A 19,221-nucleotide genomic window follows, 5' to 3' on the forward strand; every position below is an offset into this window, starting at 1 on the left:
GAGCCTTTTTATCTGTTTCTGGGCTGAGAAAAGGCCTGAACACCAAAACGCAATGAAAGGCCCAATTATATGATAATAGGAAATGGGCCATAGTTAATAATAGCCCAAAAGATAATGAGCTTGAGCTCCAATTCTGTTTGTCTGGTGCACTCGACAGAACATGTAGTTGAGGCTGAGAAGAAGAAACTTGAAAGGGGGAACCAAAGAAAAAAGGAAGGAGAAGAAGCGGAAGAAGAAGAAACAGAAGCACTTGAAATTGGTGCAGAGGGAGGGGGCGCAAGAAGGAAGAGAGAAAATGGATGACTATACTCGCGAAATGATGGACCTGAAGACACTCGTCACGCGCACCCTCGAGAAGAAAGGCGTCCTCGCCAGGATCCGCGTATTTTTCTATTTTCCCTTTCTAGGGTTTCCTCTCTCTCTTTCTTTCTTCCCTTTCCCAATTCTATTACCGCCACTTCCTTCACTAGGGTTTCGTAATTTTGTTCGTGGACATAGATCCATCCAAATCCAATTGCATTTCCTTCACTAGACTCTTACTTAGGGTTAATTACGTCTGTTTCAATTTCAGGCTGAACTCAGAGCAAGCGTTTTCGAGGCTATCGAAGAGGAGGATCGGGTAATCGAGAAGGAACCTGCATTGCCTCCTGCATTGCTTGGTAGCTGCAACGATCGAGCCAAACAGCTTCACGCTTCTCCCTCAGGTTCGGTTTGGTTCATGCTTTTCACCATTCTATTCTACGTATTATTCAAAATTGGCGTCAATTCCGCTGTTACCAGAACCAGATTTGATTTTCATTTTCTGACATCAAACTCCTACCTATTTACAACTCACCGGAACCCCGCCGTGCGGTGCCGTGCAGGTAGACTCCTTACTGCGCTCATTTGTGAATACCTAGACTGGGCGCAACTCAATCACACGTTGAAGGTTTACCTTCCAGAATGTAATTTGGTAATCACACTATCCTAATTCATCCGCATTGTTTCTCATGTTGTTTCTTGTTAAAGTCCCATTGTGATCCATTTTGGTTGGCTGCATATATCTTTGCAGGAAAAGGATTTTTGGAAGGCTGAGCTGAAAGAATTTAGTAGCAAAAATGGATACGACCTCAACAGAAATGGAGATAGCCCTCTACTCTTGGATGTGCTTGAAGGATTCTTGAGATTTGAGGTCTTTCAATTAGTTGCATCCATGATATTGTTCTTTGTTTTTGCTTGATTCTTACTTTTCAGCTTAAGTTTGTAGATGATGTCTCCTTTAATTAATTTAGGCCTTGGACGCTGAAGTCTTGTATTTGTTTGTCCTGATTGAGCTAAGAATCCGTTTTTGGTACTCTGTTATATGCTGCTTGTAGTGCGATAACTCTAAATTGGAGGACCCCAAACCCCAATCCAATAAATGTTTTGCTGAAATGTCTTAGGTTCCTTAGGTTGGGTTAATGGTTTTAGTTATGAATGGTAAACATGAAATTTAGGGTTATGGAACTTGATATTTGTAGATTGAGGAGATGATGGCATATAGGCTGTAAGTTAAATTTGGCTAAGTATTTTTCACAATTTTCAGAAATGTCCTTGGCATTTGAGAGTATAGATTGGATGGGATGGGATAAAGGGCTTTCTGGATTAAATCACCGAATCTTTTGGTGGTGTAATAAACCCCTGAATCTAGTGTGCTTGCACCCATGTCATTATAAATCCGATATTTGCCTAAAATGGTTCACATGGTTGTTGCTGCTTTCTATTGAATGTTTGTGAAATTTTCATTTTTCATGTGCCATTTTAAAAACAAGTGATTTCAAACCAGTAGACCTTTACTTTTTACTTGTATTGTTGCTTGCAAGATTGTACTGGCTTTTGATATAAATAGCAATATTAATTTTTCTTTACAGAATCTATCCCAAGCACGGGCTTTGCCAAACTCAGACTCCCGAAACATGCGAAGGCCTTCTTCATCATCTGTTGCCGGTGGCTTGCCACCGCTGGGAAGGTGCATAATTGACCATGTTTCTATACGAGTTGGTTAAACATTACCTTCTATTGTCATTGTTTTGTTTGGTGCTCCTACCTTGCCTTGTTTTTATTCTCAAGTGAATTATTAAGTAATAAAAATGTTTGTTTCAGGGCTGTTCCTTCATCGCAGGCATCCGGTGACTATTTCTCTGATTGACTTTTACCATCATTTGGGTGCTTGAAATTTTCTATAATTTAAATTCTGGCTTTCAGATAGAAGAGGAGGATCCTCCACATCTGCATATAGGATGGATGAGTACAATTGGCGATATGACAGTGATGAACTTCCTGAGGGTGTAATTCAAGCCTCAAGTGCACTGGAAAATCTTCATTTGGACAGGAAGGCTCGGAATCTAACATCTTCTTGGAGGTTGGTTCTGATGCAATTCTTTTTTGTTCTTCTCTTGTAATTGCTCAACAATTCATTTGGGTTTCAGATTTTAAAACATCATATCAGCTTTTTGTATTTGCAATCTGCTCCTGTATTTTACTGTGTATTTTGAATATTTAGCTTCTTAGTGATTGATTGAATGAGCCTGTTTTTATGTAAGATTATGTAATCGTGATGTGATTTAGTGCTTTGTATGAGCTTCTCCAAAGTTCCCATCAAGCATATATATTTGAGAGTTGTCTTAGTGTGATGCTAGATCATGTCTTCCCATAAAAAAATATATAAAAGGAAAACAAAAAGTGGTGCCTAATTTAGTGAAAGCTTGATCCGAACCGACCTTTGTAGCTCCATATTTTTCTGTATTGCTTTGAAAGGATTAGGTTTTCGTTTCCTCTTGTCACTTATTTACTGGGATAGAAATTCTCAGGATGAAATGAGAAATACTATTATCATGATGTTACCGCGATGTTGGTTCGCTGAGGTTGATATTTAGTATACTAGTCGTGCGTTATCGATATATCCGGGGGCATGATATACTGTTACATTGAGTAGTGTCGGTTAGGTTGAACACGTGCTGTTGACCTCTGCTTGGTTTGCTACAGCTAGTGTCCAACTATTTGCTTTTGTTAGCATGAAAACGGATGCTGAGAGTGCAACTAATTAAGGCCGTCTTAGGTGGTCCAAGGAATCAATCAATAAATTTTTATTGGAAGTATCGAAGCTGAACTTGGCATCTCATGACAAAAACTAATTTAACAACCACCATATCAAAATGGTCTAATTTGACAGCAGGTGTTACTCACTAGATACAACCTCATTCATTACGAAGTTACTTGTTTCCTTAATTCCTTATGTGCATTGTAGCCGCCATATTCTCGCATTACATAGTAGAAAGAAGGTCTTCCTAACTAATTTTGTTATGCACCACAACTGTCAACTGCCTTGTGATTCATGAATGAATGCTGCCATTGCAATTGCAATTGTATTGTGCATGCTGTGTAATAATATCCGTTTTATTGCTTATCATATATACATTTAGATCAACATCATCTAAGGTGAAAAAGTTAGTAAAGTAGTATAGCGAAGAGTTAATCACTCTTTAATTAAGATAGTGTTAAGATGGGATCTGGAGGTAGCGGAACTGATGAGGTTCACCTTTGGCACCAGCCACCAGAGGTGGTTTGTCCTCTCTTATTGTTAAGAACTTAATTTTTTTTCTTTTTCTTTTCTGCTCTTTTGTTTTTCCTCTTAGTTGTTCACCAAAAAATTAAGATAGTGTTTATGAAAGTTACAAAATTATTGATACTTAACTCCTCACTTTACCACTTTGCCAATTTTCTCACTTTAGAATATCTAAATTTCATATATTTCCGAAAATTACGTGTTTTACACATACCACTTAAATATCACCCTACATTTAATAGCACTTATATTTTGATTCATTTATCAGAAAAGGTTATCAGATACAATGATATGTATGTCGTTTCAGATCATACGTGATAAGTTATTTAAACTTTTATTTCTATTCTATAAGTATTACAGAATACATATACTAAAAATAGAGCTGTACAGAAAAGAATAAAAGCAACCCTTGCTCCTCGTGAAGACATGGGGTGTTTCTGTTTGCAACACAAGACATGTTCAAAAATAGAAAGCAGCAGAAAGGAGAGTGAGATTTTTGGGGACAAAGCTGAGTCAGTTACGTTGTAGAGGAGAGGAAGTTTCAACTTACACACTAATTTAAGGAAGAAGAGGGAAAGTTGCCTAAAATGGTGGTTAGTTAGTTGAGAGTCAAAGTCAAAATCCCATTCCAACGAAGACATTAAAAATTAGAAAACCAAAAACTGCCAACCAACCCCAAAATCCAAATTCCCCTTAGGAAATTCCCCCACCACCATGGATTTCAAACCGAGTCCATTTTTCTTTCTTTTCTAATTCTCTTTTTATGGCTTCAACCCGCACCTAATTACACAACAAAGAAAAAAAGGAAAAGGAAAAAAAAGAACCACACTATTTCTCAAATCCACAGATCAAGGCATCAACTTTCTGACACCCTCTTTCATCAAAACTCTCCAAACCTTAATAACCTTCGGTACGATGATAATGATATTGGGCTGTTAGCAGTTGATGTTTTTCTAATGCGTCAGGACTTGGCAAAGTACTAAATTTTCTGTCTAAGGTACCATGAAATGATATGCTAAAAGTCATGTTTTTGTTTCTTTCACATGTTTCTATTGAGTTCTCTCGATCTCGAAACTAAATCACATTTTCTTTTAAACATTTTTTTTGGGTTGGAATCTTGTTTGTGAAATTTCAAGAGCCGCCCATGTTTCAATTTGATCCTTTATAGCAGAAAAATGGTTGATAGTTGTTAAATTTCAAAGTGAATGATGAAAACCCACATTATGGATTTATCTGATATAGTCATATAGATTAGGGGTCCTTGTATTGATTCTGATCTCAAATCCTTGCGCAGGTTTTGGACATTGGAAATAACGTCCTTGATAGTTTCCACTTTAATGTCTTATGGTGTCAGTGTTCATTCATTAGTAGGCATTTGATTTCTGGAGCTTGTAACTTGGGTTCAGTTATAGATAGGAAACTAGGACTTTGCCATTCTATCATTGACTTTTCTTTGATGAACAATTTGTTGCTCAGTTGTATGGTTGAGATTATGTAAGGGATGGTTGTATCAGCTACGTTTAGGCGAATTGTCGCCCCTTGTTGGAGGCCATCTGATGTTCAGAATGGGAATGGGGATGCAAATGGTGAATACGATGGTTTGCTTTGGTACAAAGATTCAGGAAGACATGCCAATGGGGAATTCTCCATGGCAGTTATTCAGGCAAACAATTTGTTGGAGGATCAAAGCCAACTTGAATCAGGCCCCATAAGCTCGCTCACAACGAATCCTCATGGAACTTTTGTTGGTATCTATGATGGCCATGGAGGTCCAGAAGCTGCCCAGTTCGTGAACGAACGTCTGTTTAAAAATGTCAAGAGTAAGTTGTTCTCCACTCTTTTGGATGGGGATGGTGCTTTTTTTAATTTGCAGCTAAGGGGCCTAGAGGCATTAGAATATCAAAAAACTTATCTATAGTGACTTTTCTTGCAAGACAATTCATTCTACCAACTTAGTGGTTGTTCTTAATTTGCAGAATTTACTTCAGAAAATCATGGAATGTCGGCTGACGTTATCAATAAAGCATTCTTGGCAACAGAAGAGGAATTTCTGTCTGTTGTAAGGAAGCAGTGGCAAATCAAGCCGCAGCTAGCCTCTGTTGGATCCTGTTGTTTGATTGGCATAATATGTAGCGGGGTGCTCTATGTTGCAAATGCAGGAGACTCTAGAGCAGTGTTAGCTAGGGTGGATGAGGCTACCAAAGAGACTAAAGCTATTCAGTTATCCTCTGAGCACAATGCTAGCTGCGAATCTGTCAGAGACGAGTTGCGCTCGTTGCATCCTGATGATCCACAGATTGTAGTTATGAAGCACCAGGTCTGGCGTGTGAAGGGCCTGATTCAGGTGAGTTTCATTCTGTTTTTCAGCATCCTATACACATTTCAAATGTGCAGTTTCCGAAATAAAAATTTAACCATGGCATTTCCACTCCATGTAGTTGACCTTTTTCATATTTCTACTTTGTTCTTAATTGGTGTTCATTGATAATGGTTCTGATGTCTATAGTTGCATAATGCTCCTAAATTTCTTAAATTCTTAAGTAGGCATTGTAGCAGATTATGACATCAAGGCTAGGAAACAGCCAGAATTTAGTTTGAGGATTAATGGATTATCATGTTCAAGGGTCAGTGGATGATCCAATCCATTGATGATGACATGAATCATACTATTGCTTAAAGTCCATTGTAACTCAATTTGCTTAATCGTTTATAGTAGTCATTATGGTTTGAAATCTTTATCAATTAATGATTTCTGAGTTAGCAAAAGCTTCTTTTGCTTAATATAGAATTGACAGATTATTTGTGTATTATAGATTTCAAGATCCATTGGCGACGCCTATCTAAAAAAGGCAGAGTTTAACAAACCACCATTGTTGCCGAAATTTAGGCTTGCTCAACCCTTTGAGGAGCCAATCCTTAAAGCCGAACCAGCAGTAACAGTGCAAAAACTCGAACCGGGAGATCAGTTTCTTATATTTGCATCGGACGGATTATGGGAGCATATGAGCAATCAAGAAGCAGTTAACATTGTCCAGAGCTGTCCGCGCAATGTAGGATTTTCTAATTTCAGTTGTGTAATTATTTTTCATGGTTGAGTGATTCCAATCTTGTAAATATGACTCTAATGCTGTCCATGACTACAGGGAGTAGCAAGGAGACTCATCAAAACAGCACTTTGTGAAGCTGCAAAGAAGAGAGAAATGAGATACTCAGACTTGCAGAAGATTGAGAGAGGGGTGAGGAGACATTTCCACGACGACATCACAGTCATAGTTTTGTTCCTTGATTCCCATTTAATCAGCCGTGATAATTGGAGCAGCCCTATGGTTTCAGTCAGAGGTGGTGGTTATAGTGGTAGTGGTCTTATTGGTCTTGGTCTTGTAGATGGCTAGTTCATGAAATTTTTTTTTCAAATGATGTTTATGTCAATTGGAGCCACCATCTATCAATATATATACTTGTGTGCAAAAGGCTAATTTTTTCCTTCTCTTTGTTCCTTCCCTGTCTGGGATTATAGATTCAATCCAACAAAGAGATTCTTCTCATTCATTTTTTCCCTTTTCCGTTTAGAATTTCTTATCCATGAACACATGGCACCATTGTCATTATTATAACTAGAACTTTGATTTGTCTTGAGAGTCAGAAACTAAGTGTTGCACCACTTGCAGGGTTCCTTTAGGTATAATTGTTAAACTATGATGATGGAAAACTGATTAATGTGATTCAAGTATCAAACTAATTTGGCTTAATGCAGACTTCTGCAGAATATGATTATATATTATGAACATCTTTTGTAAGAATAAAAATAAAACTGCATACAAATATACAATCATAATCTGCTAGTATAAAAGGAAGTTTTGTGCACCCAAAAAAAACTTAAAACATAAGGATTTAAGTTAAAAGTAACTTATAAATAAATTAGTTTGTATTTGAAAAATTATCATAAAAGTACTTATTTTAAAGTTGTATAATAAATAAGAGTAATAAAATAAGAATAAAGTATCGTTTTTGTCCTCAACGTTCGGGATAAGTTCCAAAGTTATCCTTAATGTTTAAATAGTCCTATTTAAGTCTCTAACGTTTTAAAATTGACTCAATATGGTCTTGCCTTTAGGAATCTGTTAACAGAATTGACAGCGGAAAAAAATTGAAATGATTTTGAAACATTAGGAACTTAAATAGGACGAAAACGTTGGGGGACAAAAATAGAATTAAATTTTAATTTTATCCTTCAATAATATCAATTTTTTACGGTATATAGTTATTTAATTATTTTTTAATCATATTTAAGTAAATTACACTTAATCACGTTACTTTTATTTTAAATAAATTTATTTTTTTATAATTTTGCTCTTAAAAAATTTTACTCGTCATGAAATGTTTGCAAAATTACTAGAATCACATTATTTTATTGTATATGTATCTTTTTTTCCGCAAGTTTATGTATTAGTCATTCTACAAACATTTCATGATGAGTAAATATCTTTAAGAGCAAAATTATAAAAAAAATTATTTAAAATGAAAGTAATGTGATTAAGTGTAATTTACTTAAATGTGATTAAAAAATAATTGAATAACTATATACCGTAAAAAAATTAATATTATTGAAAAATAAAATTAATATTTATTTATATGTATCGTTTTTGTCCCTAACATATTCGTCCTATTTAAATCCCTAACGTTTTAAAATCGTCTCAATCTTGTCCCGCCGTCCATTCTATTAACATATCCCTAACGGCAGGATAACATTGAGTCAATTTTGAAACATTAGGTCCTTAAATAGGACGATTTAAACGTTAGGGACAACTTTGAGACCCCAAACGTTGACGACAAAAATGATACTTTACTCGATAAAATAATTTAAGAAGGAGTAATTTGTAAATTATAAATAGTATTTTAGGTTTTGGTTAATTTTGTCAACTGGAATTTATCTTGCGTGGGTAAAGTGTTACAGTAGGGATGACGAATGGGGCTAAACCAGCCTAACCTACACCGCTTAAACCGTAAGCTTTGGCATGACTGGGCGGGTTTTTCCGCTGGGCTTAAGGTTTTTTTAAAGATATTTTAATTTAGTATTTTGTATTATGTTTTACGTTTGATTAATTTTTTTCTAAACTTGTAAATGTTTAATTATATATTTTGGATAATATTTTATTTTGGACAATGTTAATTTTATTATTTTATTTCAAAAAACTTGATTTATAATTATGTTTATTATATATTTATAATTATAAAAACTTTAATATTTATTAATTTAAAAATTATAATTTTTTATATCTTTTGAAATTATAAATTTATTAAAATAATTGTGAAATTATATATATTATTTAATATTTTTTTGTAATTTATGCTATTTAATACTTAATAGTAAAAACAAAAAAAAAGATTTGGATGAGATTTTAAAATCGCCTCGTTAGACAGGCCGACCTGCCGCTTGCCACCCCTAAGTGTTAGTTTTGTCTTTTTGGGAAAAAATAATAATTGTCCGACCTGCCGGATTCGAACCAGCGACCTAAGGATCACCTGTCGGATATTAACCACTACAGTCCTCCGCTCTACCAACTGAGCTAAGGTCGGAATTGGATACATAGTTTTAGAAATGCATTTAAAAGTCCATTAAATTGGCCCTGAAATATGACCAAATTTAATTTATGAATTTAATATAGCACAGAATAATAGGTGTTCCACCAACAGAGATTGATGTGCAAAAATAAAACCATAAGTGGATAATACCGAAAAAAAAAAAAGAAAAACAGGTGGATATCTCTAAGTATTAGGGTAGCATGGTCTATCAATGTATACTTGTATAGTATAGAAATAGGTTTGGAAGTAGTATTACAACTGAGTTTTGAAGAAAGATACCGTACAAGATTATGTGTTAGATGATCAATAAGATATTATGATGTATTGTATTAAAAAATTTAATCAAATATATTAAATTATTATACGACTTTCAGTTATTATCTTTGTATATAAATATTTTTATGTAAATAACCACTTTACCTTAAATAGTATTTATTTTGTAGTATCAATTTTACATGCATATATACTTGAGTTATATGTATTATTTCGTAATGGATATTAAATTAACTATTTTTTGTTTGTAACTTTGTATCTTTGATTAAGAAAGTTCAATTATTTCATAAAAGATAAAAAGGAGAAGGAATAATGTTGACCAAGAAATAAAAAAAATCAAAGAATAATAATAAATGAAAAATACTATTGTTTTTAAGTTTTAATTACTTTTGTCACACAAAAACTAATTTCATTCGTTCATCATTTGAACTTTCATGTTTATAAATGGTAGTTTTTGGGTGGCTTAGAATTTTGGATAGTGGCACGTGTTCATGTTTTTAACAACTAGAATTGAGCTTGCCCCATTTTAGTTCAGTTCAGTTCAGTTCAGTTGAGTTCAATTCAACATTGCATGAATGGCTATACCCACACCCATTCCCACTCGTGTGTTTTCTGGATTTGGCACTATAACACCAGAGCCTCACTTCACTTGCATTGCAATCAAATTCTCAAGCACAAGCACTCCTTTCCCTTTTGGGTTTTCACCCAATAAACTTCAGCTTCGGCCACTACTTAACACCACAAGAAATTTTTGTGCTGTGGCAACTGGGTACTTAATTCTCAGTGTTCCTGCTTTCAATTTTTATGGGTGTGTAGTACTTATTTCTAAACTTGCTGTTTTTGAAGGGTGCAAGAAGTTCTTCCAACACCCCTTACTTCAACTTCGCCCCCACCTTCCATGGTTGATGGAGCTACAAGGTTTCTTGCTCTCTTTCATCTTCTCCACCAGAAAATAAAATAAAAATTGAAACTTTTTTTATTGGGGTTTTTGTTTTCATGGGATTCTCTTTATGCACACTATCTGTTTGTTTCATTGCTCCTGTGATGAACTACGATACGGGTATACCAAAAATTAGTCACAATATAAAATATATGTTGAAAATATATAAAATAACACATATATTTATAGCTAAATTAACGATTGATTAGTGAGATAAAGGACATCTTTCTATTTTGCTTTTGTTTATTTATTTATTTATGTGTGGCTGAAGGTTGTATATCTCCTACACCTGTCCGTATGCACAACGTGTATGGATCACTCGTAACTGTAAGGTTGCTAATAAGATCTCCATCTTCATATTATTCTTGTTACCATTGTTATGTGACAAACTCAAAACATTTGGAAGAGGTTTAGTGTTTTGTTACAATGCTAGTAGATAAATATAGTTGTCTGGTTTTTCATATTTGTTTGGAAGCAGGGATTGCAGGACAAGATACAATTGGTTCCTATTGATTTAAAAGATAGACCTTCCTGGTATAAGGACAAAGTCTACCCACCCAACAAGGTCATAGGATACTCATCTTTATTTATATGTGTTGTGCAAATTGCAAACTAAGTGTAACACATTCTAATAGTGATGTTTTGATGTCAAGTGAAATCTAGGTTCCAGCTTTGGAACACAAAAATGAAGTCAGGGGAGAAAGTCTTGATCTGATTAAATATATTGATAGTCACTTTGAAGGGCCCTCTCTTTCCCCTAGTAGTGTAAGATACAAGCTTTTCCACCATGATGTTTGTTTTCAGGTCCGAAAATATAGGAAGCATTTCAGGTATGTCAGGAACTAAGGTGCATCAGTGGTTTTTGCCGTTGATATCAACTATGTATATATTTTATGATTAAATTAACGGCCAAAACTAATGAAACATGTTAGTTCCGGGCATACTTGAAATGTATCTGAAAATATAAACCCGTATTGATAAACAGGGTCCTGATATGGAGTTTGCTGAAGAGTTGCTATCTTACACTGACACATTTTATAAGACTGTTGTTTCTTCATTTAAAGGAGATGATGTGACAGAAGCATGTAAGATGATATTTGCTTTGTTTATTGATGATGCTGATTTGCTGAATAAATAATGCTAACATGTTAAATTGCTCTAGGCACTGCATTTGATTACATTGAAACTGTTCTCTCCAAATATGATGATGGACCTTTCTTCCTTGGCCAATTCAGTCTTGTAAGTATGGTTTACCTTGATTTTGTTGTATTCTTCCCATCTTCAATTTGACTTGAACTAATCAAATTATTTTCTATAAACTTCAGGTGGATATAGCATATGCTCCTTTCATTGAAAGATTTCAGCTATTTCTTATGGATGTTAAGAATTATGATATTGGCTTTGGCAGGCCTAATCTAGCGGCATGGATGGAGGTAGAGCATCCCTACATTTTCAATTATGATATTGTGCTTTTGCGCTGTTATGTTTGTCATGATTCTGCGATCCAACTATATCTTAATTTCACTTTTGTTTTAGCATATGCAGTTCATTGAATTAACTAAGAAAACTGAGTCTTATCACATTATGTTTGACACAGCAAATCTGAATCTATGTTGGTTTCAGGCAATGAACAACATTGATGGCTACAAAATAACTCGCTCTAATCCCAAGGAGCTTGTTGAAAGTTACAAGAGACGCTTCCTGGTACCATAAGACTCAACTCTACTCAAAACCTAACATTCTGAATTCACAAGGCTTTTAAACTGAAATGCTTTCATTTATCCATTCTTATCTGTAGGCCAATATATGAATCCAATCTTTGGTGGCAGAATATGTCTCAAGACTTGAGTACCAAGATTGATTACAGACTAAGCGTTCATTATAGACAGACTGCTTGTGTAATCAAGTTGTTTCTTTCACTAAATATGGCCCACTTTTGAACCTATCATACGTGAAAGGTGAAGATGGTAGTAACTTCCATCAGTTCCATGGTCGTTTTTCATTATCTTCAATGTAAAATTACGAGTTTCTGAGATAAATCAAAGTGAATTACGAGCATTTCTAGCATCCCCCAACCAAGTCATATACTGATGAATCTGTTCAAGCGAAAGAATAAATAACAAGTGCAAGCGAAAGAATAAATAACAAGTGCGGTGCATGACATTAAGAGCACAAGCAAAATGGCAATGCACATGAACAAAATCATGCGTTAAAATAAAAAATATAAGACCTTTTATTTAAATATCATTGAGCAATAAACCCAAATAAATTTAAAGTCAGCTATGATCATACAAAATTCCTAGTGGTGAAATTCCCCTGGTCACAAACTTTAGGAGACTCCATAGTTCTAGTTAGGAGATTCAAAATGGGTGTGATAGCGTCTACTTATACTTATGGCCCTCTTTTCTTACCCCCGTTTAAAGGTAAGAGACAATAAGAGACAATATAAGGAATAGAAAAAATGGCGCCATGTGGAGTTGACAAATTACATATATATGCCACTAAAGATGTATCCTCCTTCCAAGACATTAGTAGTCAAGAAATTACTCTATAGAGAGCCAAATCCGAATAAGAAGTGATTGAATGTGGATTCATGGAGGAACAAGCATACTACCTCATCAATACCTTCCATATTTTCCGCATATACACAACCAACGACCATACAGCAAGGCCCGCTGAAGTATAGAGCAAACCAACGCCAGAGCCAACTACAAGGGCAGCACCTCCATCGCTGAAAAGGCAGAGAAAATCAAACCAATAAGAGAGAGAGCTTGAACTGAAATTTTGAGGGGATACAAAATGAAAGCCTATAGACATTTTTCAAAATAGTATAAATCTATCTAACATCTATGGATAAGTTTTAGCATCATTTTCCCCCCTTTTCATGATAAATTTAATCAGAATAGAGCATCTTCAAAATTGAAAGGAATCAATACCTCCAGCCTCGGGTAGCAAGTAGGATGGTTAATGCTGTCATCTGTGTGGCTGTTTTCCACTTCCCCAAATTATTTACTGCAACAGCCTATTATTTTTGAAGTTTTATAATGTAAGCCAAAAACTTCAACCAATATCAAACAATCATTCAATTAAAGAAGGGGTTAAAACAAACCTCTAAAAGCTTAGTATCCTGGGAAGCAGCCCATTCCCTGACTGCAGACATGGTTATCTGTTTCACAAGTTGCAAGAGTATACGGTAAGACAAGACAGAGCCAGTAAATTAAGCAAGATATGATGCCTCAAAAAATGAAATGCGTTGACAGGTTAAAGTATGAGTAATTTGAATCTTGGTTAAACAAACAAGATTTTCATTAGCAACAACATACATCATAAACTTGCTAAAGTATTTACGTGTTTTTGCACACCACCAACAAATTATGGACATGATCAGACACCATTACTGCTTCCATCCACCAGAGTTATAGGTAAGTCTAACTGTGGTGAATCGAAAATCTGAACTCACCCTTCAGAGACAAACTTGATCACAATGGTCACATATAACAATGCATTGGATTTCCAACGGATTCAAGAGAACTATATGTACCCTAAGCTTTACTTTCACTTATTCTATAAACAGAACATATGGCCAGATTCCATGATTGTTATAAGAACTCCAGTTACATACAAACTATCAGCAAACAAAACACTGAATCACATCTTGCAAACTAACGTCAACAACAACAAAGCCTTATCCCACTAGATGGGATCGGCTACATAGATCAAATAACGCCATTGCACCCTATCATGTATTATGTCTACAGTGAGACTGTTTACATGTATCTTGCAAACTAACATCGTAAAATAAAAAACTGTTAAGATGCATAAGTTCGGCAATCAGTAACTTCCATGAGAGCAAAACATTTCCAAGTAACACTTGCAAATGCCTCAGAAGTAGCTGAAGCAGGACATTAAGTGTGGATTACCTCTCTGCCAATGATGGCAATTGAAGGTACCGTGAGAAGCCACGGCGCTTGACTAAACGCAGCAACATCCAAAGGTTTGCTACATAACAAGAGCAATGTAGCAGCAACCATAAGCTGCATTCAACAGAAAATTAACATTCACAAAACAGAAGAGAATAATCAGTCACATATCAAACGACAGAAATAAAATTGCATTTATATGTATCAACAAGCTCAAATTAAACCAAAATAACAGGAGTACCTTGTCAGCTACCGGATCCAAAAATGCACCAAATGAAGATTTCAGCTTCATCTGCGTTGCAAATTTATAAAATTAAGCCCAAAAAAAAAATACATATAACTCGAAAAAATTGAATGAGTTGCGAAGTGTAGTTTACCTTGCGAGCGAGATAGCCATCGAGCCAATCGGTGACAGCTGCCGCAATGAAAATGCTCGTGGTGGCAGCTGGTCCCCACGGAGCATCAACATAGAAAGCTGAACCAATAACCACATTAATTAAATAATTAATTATATATGAACAAAGAATTAGGTCATAACATTACCAATTTCAAACTTACTAGCAACAATAACAGGCACGGAAGCCACGCGACCTAGAGTTAGCATTGTTGGCAAGGTGAGCAGTTTGGAAGGCTCTGAGTGCGATGGTAATGGGCCGGGCCCGGGCCCAGGCCCACGAGTGTCGGGATCCTTGGCGGTGTCGGAAGAGATGCATCGGGAGAAGGAGTTGTTGTTGTGAGGGGCGAAAGTGACGGATTTGCGTGTGGAGCCTTGGGAAGGGGGAAGCATGATGTTGGCGCAGGGTGTTATCGTGCGCCCAGTGCGTTGATGATAGAAAACGGTGGTTGTTTTAGTAGTAGAAGTAGTGGAGGGCCATGTGCGTAAGAAGAAGGGTTTGGGTTTGGGGGCGGATGCGGTTGTGCGGACGTAGAAAGAAGAAGCTGTTGCGGTGAGTTTGAGGGGTGTCATGAATCGCTGCCCCTCTTTTTCCAAATTCAATTCAATTCAATTTAATTCCTACTTTGTGGTAGGAACCGTAGTACTGCAATCCAATGGAATCAAATCATCTCATGCACTTTTCCTTCACTTTACCTTTCTTCTCTTTCTCTCTGTCTCTCTCACAAGGCCCATGCACCCTCTTATAATTCATTCATTAAAAAAATTATAAATAAACTAATTTAAATTGAATAGTCAACTCATTTGTTACAAAATAAATACTAGGAGTTTAAATATTATTTTGTATATATAATAATTTAGAGTAATATTATATATACATTAAAATTAATTATTAAAGTCAGGTATTAATATAAAATATAAATTAAAATATAAATACATATTAAAAATAAATTAAATTACGTATGTATTTATACATAAATAGATATTTTAATGGCTAATTTTAGTGTACAAATAGTATTTTTGAATAATTTATTGGCTAACAGACCTTTAAATATAATTTAGATTTGCGACAGATTAACTAATTAATCTGTGATTCAAAGATACTAAGATAGTGTGGACAATAAAATAAATTATAATTAAATGAATGGGCAAAACACATAAATAAACCAAAACTAACCCAATATTACATGATTCACTAAAATTAAAAAGTGTTATATTGATCTTCCAAACCATATTTTTATGTGAATTTAACCAATTCAATTTACGCATTATAGTAGTAAATCGAATTGGTAAGTTTTGAATTACATAAAAATGTTAGGCCAATTCGATTTATGCATGCATGATGTCTATAGTAGTAAATAGAATGAATATGATTCTATTTATACATAGTTTGTGACAACCAATGATTTGAATTAGATTGCTTCAAATTATGGAATTTGGTCGTCCATGGGTAAATCGATACAGTACAATTCGATTTACTAACAAATTGAGTTCTATATATAAATTGAATTTGAACTATTAAATTTAATGTAAAATCAACATATATAAATATTAACTTTTATTATAAAAAAGAGTACGTAACTTATCAAATTTTATAAGTTATTTTTAAGTTAATAAATAAATAAATATTAATTTTTATTATAATAATAAAAAATTATAATATACTAAAATATCCAAACGCACATTTTAAAGGATTTATTTTTAATCCTTTCTTCCGTATAGTAATAAATGCTTTTCTCAAATGATCGATGTATTGAGTTGCCGAATTCGACTTAATCATAACATCATCAATATATATCTCCATAAATTTTTCAATGTACACATGAAAAATGATATTCATAGCACATTGGTATGTTGCACCAACATTTTTCAATCCGAATGGCATAACTACCTACTCATAAGTGTCCAACGCCCCGAGACATCGAAATGCAGTTTTAGACACATCATCTTCAGTAATGAAGATCTGATTATATCCTGAATAACTGTTTATAAAACTTAGAATTTCATTCCCTGCAGCAGAGTCAATTAACATATCTGCTATAGGCATAAAATACTCATTTTTCGGAGTGGCATTATTCAAATCTCTAAAATCAATACACACTTTTAATTTTTCATTTTTTTTCATCACAGGCACAATATTTGAAACCCATTCAACATAACGAGCTGTTCAAATGAATTTTGCTTTAATCAAGCGTTCAATCTCTTCTTTAATCTTTTGATAAGTTTCAGGAGCAAATCGTCGAGGCCTTTGCTTTACAGGTCGAGCGTCTGGTTTCAGCGCTAATCGATGTTCCACAAGAGAACGATCGAGACTAGGCATCTCATGATAATCTCAAGCAAAACAATCTCTAAACTCATGTAGAAGATGGTATAATTCAGTTTGAAATGGGACCGCAAGACCTTTACATATATAAGTAATTCTAACATCATCAATAGATCCCAAATTAATTTCTTCTAAGGGATCCTGTGATTCAAACCCTTTTGCATGTTCATCATATTTTACTGAGTATTTTTTAAAATATAAAGGTTCTAAATCATAGATGCAATCAAAAGATAAATCAACTGATTTATTAGGATTAAAACGAACTTGATTATTTGCTAGATTAACAACAGCTTCATTTTCGGTATAATGAACTTCTGCTATTTCAACAGCTGTTTGACTAACAATATCATTAGAATTATGTAAATAATAAGAGCTGAAACCATGACTAAATTTGATCGAAGAGATCGAATATTTAGCATGAGAAGAAAAAGAAATTATATTCCTAACTGATCCAACTTCATGAGAAGAATCACCTTTATTTTCTACAGAAAGGAAATTACTTAGATACTTAATTAAAGTTACCAGATAATCCTCGAATCACCACTTATGTTGAACAATTCCACCCAGTTGAAGGAACGCTAAGTTGTGGATAGCGAAGCTTCACATTTAAACACTTTGATGTCAAATAGCACCCTTCACAGTTGAACGAATTAAGTACCCTGTCAACATTCAAAGGCTTTAGTTTTGGACTATACACCTTGAAATCGACATGCAACTATTCGACATATAAATTCGAATCAGCCTTGACTACTTCAGGTTTTCCATCATCTGTCTAAAGAAGAATACTCTGATGCATAGTAGATAGTACAGCCTCAACTCCATGAATCCAGTCTTGACCCAACAAGGCATTATAACTTGCCCTCGAAGACACCACCACAAAACAGTGTTTCAATCAGAAGATCCAACCTTTACCCCCAGAGTAACTAACCCTTTAGCAGTGATCGAAGCACCACTAAAGTCTGTCATTGAAATATTGGTTGGGATTAAATCATCAGGATGCTTGTCTACCTTCATCAGCATCCTCTCAGGCAACAAGCTTATAGCTGCTCCTCCATCTATCAAAACTTTATTTACTTTAATCCTACTCATAATTGCAGTAATGTGAAGTAGGCGCAGATGGGATTTTTGTTTCTCAGAAGGCCTTTGAAAATAACCTGGTTCATCCTCATGTCGAATGAATGAGAAGGCTTCCTCATGGTCCATGTCATAAGCATCCTCAGGATCACCTTCGTATTCTCCCAAATACTCAGTTGGGATAATCGAAATGGTACTGACTATTTTCTCGTCTCCTTCTTTGAAGTATTCTTCATCCAGATTAGCACCCTTGTCTTTATCAGCGACTGGAATGCTAACCACTACTTTGCCCTTGTCTAATTTCACGGGAGAAGGAACTCCTTTCAGATATGTCTCTCCATCAGCCGAAAAGACTATTCGAGAATGCACCGATGGAGTTGCCCCTTTGCCCTTATCAGCATGAGCCACTTTAGACGGCTGTTGCCCCCTTCTTCCTCTACCCCTTGGATTTCCCCTGGCTCGACCACGGAAATAGGGATATCGACCTCAAGGAGGCCCCCTATACCCCAACTGTGGGTTACGCTTGTAATGAGCATCTCTATTCTGGAACTCCTGACAATTTCAAATTCATTGCACACCTACAGCTTGAGAACGGCTTATAGGATCCATAGTACTTTTCTGAGGGTCACTAGAATTTTGACCCTCTACTCGTCGAATAGGATATTTTTGACGAGCCTACTCCTCTCAATGAGCCAGTTCATTCTTCATTCTTTCTTTTTCAAAAATTGCTGCAGTCTCAGCATCGAATAATGCATTACATCGGGGACACAGAGATACATCCCGATCCTTGAGTTTCTGCTGCATCAAAAACTCCAACAACCCATCCTCTACACCGGGATAGACAGCACATACATTCGATTCGAAGTCCCCCAAGGTCACATCGAAGTCATAAGACATTCCAACCATATTCACTCCCAAATATGGCTCAATAAAACTGGCTTCAGAATCGAAAGGATCAGAATCAACTTTCATCTCTTTTTTACCATCATCAAACTTCAGTCGTCCTTCCATGATAGTTTCTTGTATTAAATTCCTGAAAAAAACCCAATTGTTAGTCGAATGACTAGTTGCTTGGTGAAACTTACAATAAGGTTTCCCTTTTAAATCTTTCACCGAAAATAAAGTTCTTCC

At 35.2% G+C, this 19,221-nt stretch overlaps 4 protein-coding genes and 1 non-coding gene across 6 annotated transcripts; 3 read left to right on the forward strand and 2 right to left on the reverse strand.

Moving 5' to 3' along the window:
- The first annotated feature begins 146 nt into the window (after positions 1 to 146).
- On the forward strand, positions 147 to 2,435 carry LOC107467655 (protein TONNEAU 1b). Its single transcript, XM_016086799.3, has 7 exons — positions 147 to 382; positions 572 to 704; positions 864 to 952; positions 1,052 to 1,171; positions 1,890 to 1,987; positions 2,122 to 2,147; positions 2,224 to 2,435. The coding sequence occupies exons 1-7, from the start codon at positions 296 to 298 to the stop codon at positions 2,418 to 2,420; spliced, it is 750 nt and encodes a 249-aa protein (XP_015942285.1). The 5' UTR covers positions 147 to 295; the 3' UTR covers positions 2,421 to 2,435.
- Positions 2,436 to 3,956: 1,521 nt separating this feature from the next.
- LOC107467651 (probable protein phosphatase 2C 38) lies at positions 3,957 to 7,239 on the forward strand. Of its 2 annotated transcripts, none has more exons than XM_016086795.3 (5): positions 3,957 to 4,580; positions 4,878 to 5,403; positions 5,560 to 5,927; positions 6,397 to 6,633; positions 6,727 to 7,239. In XM_016086795.3, the coding sequence occupies exons 2-5, from the start codon at positions 5,085 to 5,087 to the stop codon at positions 6,973 to 6,975; spliced, it is 1,173 nt and encodes a 390-aa protein (XP_015942281.1). In that variant the 5' UTR covers positions 3,957 to 4,580; positions 4,878 to 5,084; the 3' UTR covers positions 6,976 to 7,239. The 2 variants fall into 2 exon arrangements, with proteins under 2 accessions (XP_015942281.1, XP_015942282.1); XM_016086796.3 differs by having other exon boundaries at positions 5,060 to 5,403.
- A 1,828-nt stretch (positions 7,240 to 9,067) lies between these two features.
- Positions 9,068 to 9,160, reverse strand: TRNAY-GUA (transfer RNA tyrosine (anticodon GUA)). Its single transcript has 2 exons — positions 9,124 to 9,160; positions 9,068 to 9,103 (listed from the first exon to the last, which is right to left on the reverse strand). It is a non-coding gene; the product is annotated as a tRNA-Tyr (tRNA).
- Positions 9,161 to 9,897: 737 nt separating this feature from the next.
- On the forward strand, positions 9,898 to 12,446 carry LOC107467654 (glutathione S-transferase L1). Its single transcript, XM_016086798.3, has 10 exons — positions 9,898 to 10,208; positions 10,286 to 10,357; positions 10,651 to 10,711; positions 10,858 to 10,944; positions 11,043 to 11,144; positions 11,365 to 11,464; positions 11,542 to 11,618; positions 11,705 to 11,812; positions 12,003 to 12,083; positions 12,178 to 12,446. The coding sequence occupies exons 1-10, from the start codon at positions 10,015 to 10,017 to the stop codon at positions 12,187 to 12,189; spliced, it is 894 nt and encodes a 297-aa protein (XP_015942284.1). The 5' UTR covers positions 9,898 to 10,014; the 3' UTR covers positions 12,190 to 12,446.
- A 142-nt stretch (positions 12,447 to 12,588) lies between these two features.
- Positions 12,589 to 15,414, reverse strand: LOC107467652 (CDP-diacylglycerol--glycerol-3-phosphate 3-phosphatidyltransferase 2). The gene is made up of 7 exons (XM_016086797.3): positions 14,858 to 15,414; positions 14,677 to 14,774; positions 14,541 to 14,591; positions 14,300 to 14,413; positions 13,489 to 13,545; positions 13,316 to 13,401; positions 12,589 to 13,110 (listed from the first exon to the last, which is right to left on the reverse strand). The coding sequence occupies exons 1-7, from the start codon at positions 15,264 to 15,266 to the stop codon at positions 12,990 to 12,992; spliced, it is 936 nt and encodes a 311-aa protein (XP_015942283.1). The 5' UTR covers positions 15,267 to 15,414; the 3' UTR covers positions 12,589 to 12,989.
- Positions 15,415 to 19,221: the final 3,807 nt, after the last annotated feature.

This window comes from Arachis duranensis, chromosome 9, assembly GCF_000817695.3.
Source record: "Arachis duranensis cultivar V14167 chromosome 9, aradu.V14167.gnm2.J7QH, whole genome shotgun sequence".
NCBI lineage: Eukaryota > Viridiplantae > Streptophyta > Magnoliopsida > Fabales > Fabaceae > Arachis > Arachis duranensis.

What these genes read in the sequence shown, in the direction of transcription:
- LOC107467655 (XM_016086799.3), top strand. Translation starts at nt 296, where the DNA reads ATGGATGACTATACTCGCGAAATGATGGACCTGAAGACACTCGTCACG. An exon ending in GCTTCACGCTTCTCCCTCAG is followed by an intron (nt 705 to 863) that starts GTTCGGTTTGGT and finishes GGTGCCGTGCAG; the next exon opens with GTAGACTCCTTACTGCGCTC. An exon ending in GGCTTGCCACCGCTGGGAAG is followed by an intron (nt 1,988 to 2,121) that starts GTGCATAATTGA and finishes TGTTTGTTTCAG; the next exon opens with GGCTGTTCCTTCATCGCAGG.
- LOC107467651 (XM_016086795.3), top strand. Translation starts at nt 5,085, where the DNA reads ATGGTTGTATCAGCTACGTTTAGGCGAATTGTCGCCCCTTGTTGGAGG. An exon ending in GTGTGAAGGGCCTGATTCAG is followed by an intron (nt 5,928 to 6,396) that starts GTGAGTTTCATT and finishes TGTGTATTATAG; the next exon opens with ATTTCAAGATCCATTGGCGA. An exon ending in TCCAGAGCTGTCCGCGCAAT is followed by an intron (nt 6,634 to 6,726) that starts GTAGGATTTTCT and finishes CCATGACTACAG; the next exon opens with GGAGTAGCAAGGAGACTCAT.
- LOC107467654 (XM_016086798.3), top strand. Translation starts at nt 10,015, where the DNA reads ATGGCTATACCCACACCCATTCCCACTCGTGTGTTTTCTGGATTTGGC. An exon ending in GGATCACTCGTAACTGTAAG is followed by an intron (nt 10,712 to 10,857) that starts GTTGCTAATAAG and finishes GTTTGGAAGCAG; the next exon opens with GGATTGCAGGACAAGATACA. An exon ending in AAGTCTACCCACCCAACAAG is followed by an intron (nt 10,945 to 11,042) that starts GTCATAGGATAC and finishes AGTGAAATCTAG; the next exon opens with GTTCCAGCTTTGGAACACAA.
- LOC107467652 (XM_016086797.3), bottom strand. Translation starts at nt 15,266, where the DNA reads ATGACACCCCTCAAACTCACCGCAACAGCTTCTTCTTTCTACGTCCGC. An exon ending in ATGGCTATCTCGCTCGCAAG is followed by an intron (nt 14,592 to 14,676) that starts GTAAACTACACT and finishes TTTGCAACGCAG; the next exon opens with ATGAAGCTGAAATCTTCATT. An exon ending in AGGATACTAAGCTTTTAGAG is followed by an intron (nt 13,402 to 13,488) that starts GTTTGTTTTAAC and finishes CAAAAATAATAG; the next exon opens with GCTGTTGCAGTAAATAATTT.